The 12,763-nt window shown below is 42.5% G+C and overlaps 1 protein-coding gene across 5 annotated transcripts in view; it reads right to left on the minus strand.

Moving 5' to 3' along the window:
* Patj (PATJ crumbs cell polarity complex component) overlaps window positions 1-12,763 on the minus strand; it is a 302,257-nt gene that overhangs the window by 81,771 nt on the left and 207,723 nt on the right. For all 5 annotated transcript variants that reach the window (XM_076934632.1, XM_034502319.2, XM_076934635.1 and 2 more), the window contains one exon: window positions 10,700-10,772. In XM_076934632.1, coding sequence (XP_076790747.1) covers window positions 10,700-10,772 — 73 coding nt within the window. The remainder of the gene's footprint in view (window positions 1-10,699; window positions 10,773-12,763) is intronic.

Consider the following 12,763-nt stretch of genomic DNA (forward strand, 5'->3'; position numbering starts at 1 on the left):
ACCTGGACCGTGGACTTTGCTAGTTCTGGTAAGGAGTCCAAAAGGCATGTGAAATATCAGATGTCTGTTCAGTGTGTTAGTAGACACAATTAGCACTCCCTTGGGGGAAGGAGAGAACCAGCTCCCTTTGTCTCCTGACACCTCTCCCAGCACTAAATAAATGTAATAAAAAGTAAACAAATTTTAAGTACTTATGAATAAGGGTTGATTTAGCTTTGACCTAGGTATCTCTACTAAGAGGCAAATTCTACTTTTGTAAGACATAGACAGCATTTTACAGAAAAATCTAACATCTTACTCACATTCTATTTTTAGGTTGCTGCTATTATCTTGGACCTCAGAGTACAAACATTAAATTAATTCTGAGCCTCTCCTCCTTAAGTCTACAGACTCTAAAGTCATGGGTTTCTGTAGCAATACCGATTTTCTTTTTAAAATGTCTTTCATTGGGCCAGGCAGTGGTAGTGCATGCCTTTAATCCCAGCCCCAGGGAGACAGGTCTGAGTTCTAGGCCAGCATGGTCTACGGAGTGAGTTCCACGACAGATGGGGCTACACAGAAAAACCCTGTCTTGAGAAAACAAAAACAAACAAACAAAAAAACCCCACCACAAGGAAAAACCTTTCACTGTTCCAGTTCTATCCAATGACATACTACACATACTACATGTTAGTTGTTTTTAACCCCGGGTTTCTATCTCCCCTTCCACTAAAACCTTTCTTGTCCCAAGTCCCTCTCCTACTTTCTGTCTTTTTGTGTGTGATCCACTGAGTTCTATGAGAGTTTCGGACTTGAGCACAGGTGGGAGGTTATTTACTGGAACAGGGACAAGAAAATGACACTTCCTTTTCCAAAGACGGTTAACTGTTAAAAGCCCTTCAGGGGAGGTGGGGCTTATGGACCTTCCCCTGACTCCCGATTTGTGATGAAATGCTGACTGGCCTAATCCTGTGCAGGTCTGATGGTCTGCAGGTACTGTGAGCAATGAGGTGAGTAATTTTCTGAGTGGTGCTTTCCCACAACTGCACAAAACAAGTATAGAAACACACCCAACAGTCACCACAGGACAAACAAACAGTCAAGAAAGCCTGATATATACTGATATAAAAGAGAATATAACACACACAAAGAGTGGTTACAAATAATCATAGCATCGGTTGACTAAAGTGTTCTTAGTTTCTTGTATTCTGCAACTGTATTATACACATAGAAGCACTGTGTTAGATAGTCTGATGCCCTCCTCTCTATTTTTCTTGTATGTGGATAAAGTCTAGGCATAAGAATTCATTAAAGACACATTCTGTGTGGGAAAGTCATCCAGTACAAGTTATACCTAGTATAAGCAATGAGCCTAAAACCCTGACAACAGCAATCTTTGGTTAAACATCCAAACAGGTTCATTTCACCACATAGATGGATTATAGCTCTGAACACTATGTCTGGTGACAGTGCTCTTTACTCCATGGAGTCTTCATTAGAGTTATTCACCCAGCCAACATCTTGCTAATAGGTATGACAAATTAGGCTCCCTGTCAGTTCTCCTTCCAAGGCTCCAGTATTGGGACTCAGCTTTACAGAACACAGCAGCCATTTCTGTGACCAGGAGAGTCTCACAAGTGCAGCTGCATTAGGACTCTTGCCTAAAACCACAGTTGTTCACGGTTAAAAGCTCCATTCCACATCTGCCTTATACTCACTCTCCTAACTCATTCTGCTTCCACTTGATGCTGGGGCCGATAAGCAGTGTAGCAACCGGGTTCTTCAGGAATCCATTTTCACGGCTCAGCTAGTCATAAACAATCTATTTGAATGGTGGCATGTCCTTTGAGTGTAAGAACTGTCAAACAGCTGGAAGGACAAAGGCCAGCACCAACAGTCTAGAACACCCACTCTTAGAATTTGACCTCAGCTGAACGCCATGGCTGGTGGAGAGAAGGCTCACTACACTACCTCAGTTCCAAAAAGTTTGTGCCAGACTTTGGCTATCAGAAGCCTTAGCGAACTGTATATGAGTCTCTCCCCTCAACCTTCCATCGACACTAAGAGAGTACACTGATTTGAAGCAAACCCTAAACTATTTGCATGTGACATGTGCTGGGCCTGAACAATGGAAGCATCCTGGGTCCCTGCTGTTGCAGTAGTAAAGCTTTCCTCAGGTCTTTTCTACCTTTAGTATTGTGGACTGAGCTGTTACCAGAAGAAGCATCAGGAGGAGCTGACACCAGAGTGGTTAGTGGGCTCAGGTTGAGCTGCAGAAGTGGAAAGGTTGCCTGCTGCTGAAGGAGAGATTGTTCAAGAGAGGAGCCAGGACAAAACAAGGAAAAACAGAGGCTGGAAAGGCAAAGCTGATGGAGGATAAAAGGCTGTGAAGAGCCAGGAAGAGAAGCTGCTAGCTCTGGCCACTGGAAGAGTTCCAGAGAGCTGACAAGCCTAGGTAGCAGAACTGTCTACAAACAACAAAAGCTCCCAATGAAACAAGTACTGGGGTACTGTCATTCACCACAATGTAATGCTTCAGTAAATGATGGGGCCATACACAAAACGGATTCCTTCCATATGTCTTAGGGTTTCTAATGCTGTAATAAAATACCATCCAAAAGCAACTATGCTTGCACATGTCAGTCAAGGTCCATCACCAAAAGTCAGGGTTTCTTAAGGCAGAAACCTGGAGGCAGACTGATGCAGAGGCTGTGGTGGAGGACTCCTTACCGCCTTTCTCATGGCTTGTTCAGCCTGGTTTCTCATACACCCCAGGACCACCTGTCCAGCATGGCACTACCCACAGTGAGCTGGGCCCCCTCACTTCAATCATTAACAAAATGCTCTGCAGGCTTGCCTACAGACCACTCTGGTGAGAACATTTTCTCAATTAAAGGTCTCTTCTCCCAAATGACTCTAGCCTGTTCCATTGATGTAAAAACTAGCACATGCATCACACATTGATGGTAACGATGGCGTAAACAAACCACAGTGCTAGGAATCACCTAAAGTACAGTGTATACAATTATGTACATGCGTATTATCTGATAAAATGATAAAACGACTACTTACTGATGTATGAACCTATTATACTATGCTTCCTGTTGCTTTATAAGAAGCTTCTCTGTAAGACAATGTACTATTCTGCCAGCACTCTTGCGACTCCTGTTGACAGTTTCTCAGGAGGGTCTCACCACCTCCTCCGCCATTCATTAGCATCTCTTTTGCATCCTAATTATATATGTGGAAAATCTATCTGAAGAGACTGAAAAACCTTTGATGTCAACATCTGTGCTTCTTTCATGGCCTTTGTCTGATGCAAGTATTAAGTCCTCCTGGGTCTGCCTCACTTCAAAGGCCATGCTGCAAGCTGTACTATGTCCACCTTTTAACATTCTCTTCTGCTTTTAGCTAGACATGCCTCCATTGAGGAGGATACAAAGTCCAAATCCAGATGGAGAAGAGACTTGGGGGAAAAAAAAAAAAAGGAACTTAGGAACTGAGGATGGCTGAAACAGGGCATGTACTTACTTTTTCTAGGCAAGCTAAAGGTTATAAGCCTGTCTGTTTAAATACCGCAAGAACAAAATTGTAACTTCACTGTGAGGACAACATGGCTCACACAGTGAGAAGCCTTTGTAATCCCCACTTGTCAAGAACCCAAAACATGGCAAACAGTCAGAGACAGGAAGGGGAAGGAGGTCAGCAGCATGACTCTAAGGAACAAGGATCCCTGGCGGCTTGAGGACCATCTGGTTGAAGGAAAGTGGCTGCTGACAGTGAGTCAGTTCATCCAAGGGCGGGTGTCCACTTCTTGCTGATCTTCAAATGTGGCTGGCTTGGCCCAGCCTGCTCACAACTTCCCAGGAAGAGGCAAGTCAGGACCATAGATGAGGAAACTCAAAGGCAGTGCGTGCATCAACACAGCAAAGATGATAAAGTAGTGTGTGAGTGTGTGTGAGTGTGTGTGACTGTGTGTGAGTGCGTGCGTTAAGGACAATTTTCCCACACCTTCTAAAGTTCTAAACTTCCCTTTCTCTCCTGGGATCCCTGGAAATCTCCAAATTAAGGTGATGTTTTGTTTTTGTTTTTTTTAGTTTAATGTTTTAACTTTTATCACCACCACCACCACCACCATCTAAAAAAGAATGAGGCCACACTGGGCTGGGACTCTCATCTTGCAGAAGATGAGAACAAATATAGAGACCCAACTGGACAGTACACAGAGAGTGAGGGACTTTAGAACACTCAGCCCTAAATGGGTTGTCTTCACTAAAGCTCAGGAATATGTGAAGAAAAGGAAGCAGAAAGAATGTAAGAGCCAGAGGGGCTGGTGACACTAAGGACACAGTGTCTTCCAGACACAACAGGACTGACGCACATATGAACTCACAGAGGCCTGCACAGGTTCAAGCCAGATGGCCCCAGAGGCTGTCTCTAAGTGACAACCACTTGCAAAGGAAAAAATTACTTTTCTCCAATGGAGTCTAACTGGGTATATAAACCACACTTAAGGACAGGTCCCATGGCCGACATACAACAAATTCAATGGTGATTTTTGTAGGTTTTTTTTTTTTTTTTTTTTTTTTTTTTTTTTTTTTTTTTTTTTAAATCTCATTGGTCCTTCGCTTGTATATTATGGTTATAGTTCCTGGGTTTCTGTTTGGATGTTTTTTGTTTGTTTGTTTGTGTATCTGTGTATGTTTCTTGTGACTTTATCTTCTGGTTTGGTTTGTTTCCTTTTTAAAAATTTATTTATTTTTATTTTTTGTTATTTGCCTGTTTGTTTTCTAAATAGAGAGAGAAGCCCTGGAGTTCAATGAGTGGGGAGGATCTGAGTGAAGATGGGGAAGGAGAAACCATGATAGGAACAGCATATGATTTTTTTAAAAAAGATTTATTCATTTTATGTATGTGAGCACACTGTCACTTTCTTAGTCACACCAGAAGAAGGCATCGGATCCTGTAACAGATGGTTATGAGCCACCATGTTGTTGCTGGGAATTGAACTCAGGACCTCTGGAAGAGCAGTCAGTGCTCTTAACCACTGAGCCATCTCTCCAGTCCCTAGTGTATGAATTTTTAATAGTTATAAAATGTGTGAGTGTGTGTGCAAGAGCACGCACACAGGCAAGAAAGCACCGACCCAGGAGCCCAGCAGCTGGCTTGCTGGGCTGGGCTGCACCACAGTGACAGACAAGCTCTACCACCCGCAGGTATTACAGTGGTGCTAAGATCCAAACTCACATCCTCATGCCTGTGTAGCAGGCGCTTTAGTGAGTCACTCCCCAGCCTCCTAACTCAAGAATGTTTGAGAGAGTCTCCCTATGTGGCCCAGGTTGTCACCGGATAGACACCCCTCATGTCCACCTTAAGTACTGGGGTTGGGGCATGTACTGTTATACCTTGCTTGCTAGTTTACTTTTCTGCTCCTTTGTTTTCTTCAATATATAGTTTTTCCAGTTTCTTACCAACTGAATAGAAAGACTCTTCAGGGCAGAAACTTTATTTGAGAACAGAGCACCAGTCTGCCTAAAGGGCCTTGTGGTTTAGAAGGCATGTCTAACAAGATCCCTCATCCAACAGAACAAGAATACATCAATAGAAATAACTGTCTTCCTCTGACTTGAGATGTCACTAAGCACTGACTGGCTTGCTTGCTTGCAAGTGCTGGGATTAAAGACACGTGCCACCACACCCAGCTTAGTTGTCTTCATTTTAAAAATAAGATCCATGTTTGTGGTTTTAGACGGTGTTATGTCTGTGTTCCTAAAGCCAATACATTTTTTCAAACCACCACTCAGGGATGGTAACTCTCACCACAGCAGAAGTTCATAAATACTTCCTTTTGAACAAGAAACTTCTGTTTACTAGATATGACAAACTGAATTTCTTTCTCCTAACTGCTCTCCTGAACATCTTTACTGTTACATAAGTCAGAATTCCAGAAAGGCAGTAACAATTAAAGGTAGAATGGCAATTATGGTAAAGGTTGATCCTCTGTAACCATCTCCGAGGCTCTCCAAGGCTGGCACTCCCTCTCACCAGCTATTCAGAAAGCACAGCCTTGGGGTAAAAGGAAGCTCCTGCTGTAGAGACAAGATCCAGGCCTCCTCATGGAGAGATGCCGAGAATATCTAACATCCTGGGTCTATATGAGCCCTCTCTTATGGGATCACTGCAGTGACTTTTAAATGGGGTTTCCTTCCTCAATTAAGGCCCCTTTCTTTGAAAAACAACTGTTTTATTCATTTGTGTATATATGAGCACATGTTTGGTTCCCATGGGTTTCAGGGGTTGGACTCGGGTTCTCAGGATCTGAAGCAAGTGACTTTATGCCAGGGGCCACCTCATACCTTTGACATTTCTATTCAACTAGCCCTGGCCAGATCATCTCCTCCCTCAGTCAGATGCTTCCGGCAGCTCCAAGTGCCCACAGCATGAACTCAGACCTGGAGTTTAGAATTCTACTCTCTCTCATGTCACCTCAGTCTAGTTCGCAAAGGCATCTGTTATTTCATTTCATTCACATCCCTCTCTACTTCCCAACTGCTACACTCTCTTCTTCAGTTTCAGTTTCTTCTACAAAACCATTTTTAAGCACACGGTCTCACTATGCCACCCAGACTGGCTGGGCTCATGGTTCTCTTGCCTTAGCTTCCATTGTTGGGAGGGAAGTGATGCCACGTACGGCAGCAGTAACACGTTTTAAAATCCAACCAAAGAAATGAAATACACACTCATGGTCACTGCACCTATATCCTCAGTTACAAAGGAACAGATCACCTAAGCTTTTGTCAGTGGGTAGCTGGAGGAGCAAAATGAGCCTTATAAATACAATGTAGAAATCTACCTGTGTTAATAACAGTAATAATAACAATAATAACAATACTTTGTGATGACATGGGCAGATAACATGGGTAGATGAGTCAGGTATTCAAAGTACAATATCGCATGATTTCACTTAACTATGGATTCTTAAAAAACTTTATCTCACAGAAGCAGAGAGTAGAATAGTGCTTACTAGGGTAGTAGAGCTGACAGTATGTAAGTCAAGGGCTCCAAAATTTCAGTTAGACTGGGCAAATAAGTATAAGACACATATAATTAGACTATAATTAAAAACAATGTCTGTAGTCTTGGTTTTTTTTTTTTTTTTTTTTTTTTTTTTGGTTTTTCAAGACAGGGTTTCTTTGTGTAGCCCTGGCTGTCCTGGAACTCACTCTGTAGACCAGGCTGGCCTCAAACTCAGAAATCTGCCTGCCTCTGCCTCCCAAGTGCTGGGATTACAGGCGTGCGCCACCACCATCCGGCCGTCTGTAGTCTTGAAAATACCTAAGAAGTAGGTTTTTTTTTGTTTTTTTTTTGTATTATGTATAGAGTTAGGATATTGTTATATAGCCCAGGTTAGCTTGAAGCTCTTATAAAGCCCAGGCTAGCCTTAAACTCACTAGTTTTGTCCTTGGTCGCAATGCCGGAATTATAGGTATGCAGAACTCTTAAAGATTTCAAGTAATCTTAGCATGTGCACGCGCGCACACACACACACAAACACACACACACAAACACACACACACACAAACACACACACTGCTATCTAGTTTGGGTTGGCCATCCCATAATGTATAAATATTCGAAAAACAATGTTGAATCTGGTAAATACATATACTTCTCATTTGTCAATTCAAAAATTAAATAATTAATATTAAGGGAGAAATCCTATTTTGTTCATAAGCATTGAAGATGGAAGGTTCCAGAAGCTGGAATGTATGCTGAGGCTGTGGTAATGTGAGCACAACCACAAAGAACTCCCAGTGTGCCCCAGGAACAGTGTGAGCATTTCATAGTGCTAATCCTAACAGGATGAAGATTCCAACCGCAATGTGCCTGACTTCTGAGCGTGTGCTTACACACTGTGCTGCACAATGCCGTAATGGTCTCTCTGAGGCCCAGGGTGTGAATGGAAATGCTGACAATGCCCTGGAAGCGTATAGCTGTGTGGACTCTTCTGACTTAGGACTTGATTCTTGTTATTCCCTTTTGATAGACTTAGAAGAGGCTTCACAGAGAAAGACAGGCTTTGGGAGGTTAACTGCCTTTACCAAGGTCACATGACCAACATGTAACTGGTAGAAAAAAATTAAACAATCCAGCATCATACAACAATACCATCACACTCGGGTTCAATATTCTGCTAGTATAATTTTCCCTGACTCTCCTGGCACCTAACAGTCCAAAATAACTTGGCTAGAACTATGCCAGACATCAGAGCTTAATAAATATTTCTCAAATGAGGGGAGGAATGTGAGCCATCACTAGCATACAATAAAAGTCAAGCCGAATTTCTGCTGTCAGGTTCAACTCAACGGTGGCATGGCCGTACTTAATGTATAGTGTATGCTTTAAACTGGTCCTTTTGTCATCCACCTAATAAGTTATGCTTGAAAGTCCACAGACTCACCTCTGCATAAAGGCAGGGTGACTGGCACATAGGCAAACAAGGAGAGTGTGGTGACGAGAACTCATAGACTTCATCCCACCCAAAGGAGGGTGCCTTTCAAAGGTGACAGTCACTAGAGCCACCAGTGCAGAGAATATAATTCAAATGGCAACACTGTAAAAGAAATTGTGGAGCTGAATCCTTAAAAGTGGGGGCATCAGCTGGGCAGTGGTGGCGCACACCTTTAATCCCAGCACTTGGGAGGCAGAGGCAGGCGGATTTCTGAGTTTGAGGCCAGCCTGGTCTACAGAGTGAGTTCCAGGACAGCCAGGACTACACAGAGAAACCCTGTCTTGAAAAACCAAAGAAAACAAAACAAACAAGCAACCCCTCCACCCCCCCCAAAAAAAGTTGGGGCATGGTGGGGGGGAGAGGCTGGAGAGATGGCTCAGTAGTTAAGAGCACTGACTGCTTGTTTAGAAGTCCTGAGTTCAATTCCCAGTAACCACATGGTAGCTCACAACCATCTGTAATGGGGTCAGGTGCCCTCTTCTGGTGTGTCTGAAGACAGTGACAGTGTGTTCATATACATAAAATAAATAAATAAATAAATAAATAAATCTTAAAAGAAAGAAAGAGAGAAAGAAAGAAAAGGATTTATTATATTTATGTAAGTACCTCGTTTGACTTAATTCTCCATCAACTGAAATGCTGACACTACGATATTGCATTCAGCTATTGTGATTGGGATCTTGAAAATTGTAAGTGGCATAATTTCTACTTCATATATATTAGCAGAGTGCTTTATTTAAAAAGCAAAATCAGGGCAGGTGTGCTCACTTTTGATCCCAGCATGTGGGAGGCTGAGGCAGGCAGATCTCTCTGAGTTTGAGACCAGCCTCCAGCCTGGTCTATATAGGAGTATGAGTTCTAGACTAGCCAAGGGTACAGTGTAAGATTATGCTTTAAAAACAAAAAACAAATACAAAACAGTAAAAAACAGTTTTTAAATGCTAATAAAATAGTGACACTCTTTTGAATGACACTGAGTTACATTTTCTGGCTAATTACTGATTTGGCAAGATAAGATATAAGAAAAAATTCTTTTTTTAATATATGACTAAATTATTTTTAATGGTGACATCACTTCTGTGATTAGCACAATTTTTAAAAATGAATTTCAATACCTATTAATATATACTATAAAGACTGAGTTATAATTTACTAAATAACAGTTCACCTGTGCTGAGTGCTGCTCTGGAGATAACAACACTGCCTCAGTCTGGGGGCAAGGACCATGAAGGTAATAGTGACAGTACCCATACAGGGCCTGGCACAGCTGACAGCACCCTCAGTCACCTGTCATGTGAAGCCCCAAGCTGGAAGCTGCAGACACCGGCTGGCCAGGACCGTACCAAAGAAGGCATGTGGTTGATATTTACAGCCATTTCCAACAGAAGAAAACAGATGAAGCCATGGTGCTTTTATACAGCTTAGGACAATCTGTCATCTCAGGCACCTACTGGGGTCTCAACATATTCTGCACATACATTATTTAATCCTAGCAATAAGGCAGAAGCTATTGTTAATATTATGCAAAAAAAAAATAAGAATGTGAATCGAAGGGTTAGCGCAACTGCAACTGTCTAAGACTCCATGGCTCACGGACAGCTGCAGGATCTGAACTGGTAGTCTGGCTGTGGGGCCTGCCCTCTGTCAGATATCTTCTATCTATTTCAAGTCTTTCCTCACCATTCCTACTTGATGCATGCCCGAGACGATAATGTACATCTCTAGAACCTTTGAGGTCTTACATTAAAAACAAAACAAACCAAAACAAAACTTTAGTGTTAGCAAGACTGCTGAAATCATGATAGTGAAGACAATGTTTATTGCTAACTTGTAGCTTATTTGACAATAACTGGTCAAAACAGATTAAAAATGCAACTGGAATCACTGCTGATTCTACGGTGACTCAGACATGGGGTGGGGTGTACACCTCACAGAGTACAGGTGAGGAAGTTTCTAGAGATGATTGATCTATGCAGCAGAAACTGAGGGGGGAAGTCAAAAGCACCTTGAAATGTCAGTAGCACCATCCGTGAGGTTGACTGTCCAGAAGGAAAGGGAGAGAGAGATGCCACACCACAGGTTCAAGTGCCATTCCTCCTAACAAGTGTCTTATCACTGCTGCAGTGTGCTGAGGACAACACAGTCTAGCTACTTTATGGATGTAAAAAACCCATCGAGTGCACTGAGACCCATTTCTTCCAACCTTACCTCAACAGGCGATGGGGAATGTGATGGTACTGGGAAGGGAGCGACGGCCATCTGACTGACTGCATCTTCGTTTCTGTGAAATGGACACACAGGAAGAGTCAGTACTTGAAAAAGGTTAAGTTCCTGACTCAGATTACAAGTACTTCTTAGTTCAAAATGTGCACACAATGCCACATGTATGTGGAGAGATCAAGCATACAATGCTATTACACAAAGATAGGTGTCGCATTTAAGAGATACGCAGATACAATTATTAGTGATATAGAATGATGATTCTGGAAATTAGTAAATTCAGGTTAGAATGACTGCAGTTGTAGAAGATAATTTTAGAACAGTGTCAACTCTTCTGGCACCGTGGCATGTCAATTTTTAAACTGTGCACTTTAGGTCCTAGTCATGGCTCCAGTGTTGTGTGCTTTGAACTGGAAACATTGCAAGGCTTCTCACTTGACTTCAAACTTTGCTATCCCAATGAATGATGTCAGGATGTCTACAACAGACCCTACATGGCAGACTGTGAGGAAGAGTGATGGATGGGGACAGCACAGCTCTAGAAAGACCATGCCCTGTGGTTACGTAGATGCTGTGTGTCATCTTACATGAGCAGAGTACGGAGGAGCCGGAATGTAACCAGCAGGGAAAGGTACACGATCACCTCTAAAACACTGGTTCTGATCATCTGGCTCATCTCCACCCTGTGACCAGCAGACAGCAGGCACTGCTTTGTAGGAGATCATGACTGTCTTACACTAGTCGCTCACTATGCAGGACCAGTATAACTATGCTAGGATTTATTTATGTGAAGTATCATCTTTCACAAATAAAAGCATGAAAACTCACAAAGATGATTTCTGCTGAACACACAAAAGCTGGTGATGAAATTCAATGTGAGAACATTTGCTGATTATGCATGAGGCTCTGAGTTCAACCCTAGCACTAAGAAGGGGGAAAAATAAACGTAAGACCTGATATGTCCTTGCACATAGAAAAGTGACCTGATTAGGCAGCTGGGTAACAAGTTCACTTGTCCATGTCATTCCTGTTCCAGACTTTAGCCATGTCTTTACTTCCTTGAAAGGCCTGTCTTCACTCAGTTTATAAATACCTATGCATACTTCTCCAGGATGACTTAATAACCTCAACAAGATGACAAGCTCCATTAATAAGGGCCACATTTATGTCCTCTACATCCAACCCAGTCTTCTCCCGAGCTCACTGTCCACACATTTAACTCTCCTCTTGAAGGGTCTCTACTACCTCTCTGACAAGCATCCTGAGAAAAACAGAACTCACTATTTCACTCACTCACGCTCCAGATTGTTCTATAGCCGATTCTCCTCACCTGAGTACTCACTAAGACTTGCCCTCTTGCTCAACCGGGAACTAAAAGTCTTTTAAAATTTGCACTGCCAGTCTCAGTTTTACACATATATGTAAATGATGTGTAAATGATTGATCATGTCCATCCCTATGATCCTCTCATCCCCCACCCCCCTGCACTGAACCTATTCTTCCCTGAAAGTTCCTCTCCTACTTTCCTGCTCATGATCAACTATATTTAATAGGGTCATTTGCATGAGTATGGCTGGTATTTCCAATCCATGAACAAGTTTTGTGACTCTACATTCACAATGTATCTTAAATCCTTCCACTGTTTCCCATCCTACCCTATGTGCTGGACACTACCATTTTTCACCCCAATCAAAGAAATCGTTGTATTAGATTTCCTGCCTTATGATGTTTCTCAGCATCTGCACTGCAGTCCACTGTTCACACAGCAAAGTTATTGTGGTCATGATAGATAAATCTGATTACAGCCATGGCCACCCCTGCCTCCTCTTTATCATCATCTTCTGTTCTGAGACTGAGTTTCCTGTAGCCCAGACTGGCTTCAAACTTCCTATAAAGAGGACAATGACCATGAACTTTTGACTTTCCTACCTAATGTGATTATATTTCTATTCTGGCTGGAAATCATCTCTTGGGCTCTTATGCCATTGAGGAGGCAGTCTACTGTGTAACTCATGGGAGAAACCCAGCTCTAGCTGTGGGGCTGTGAGGAAA

This window comes from Arvicanthis niloticus, chromosome 5, assembly GCF_011762505.2.
Source record: "Arvicanthis niloticus isolate mArvNil1 chromosome 5, mArvNil1.pat.X, whole genome shotgun sequence".
In the NCBI taxonomy this organism is placed as follows: Eukaryota; Metazoa; Chordata; class Mammalia; order Rodentia; family Muridae; genus Arvicanthis; species Arvicanthis niloticus.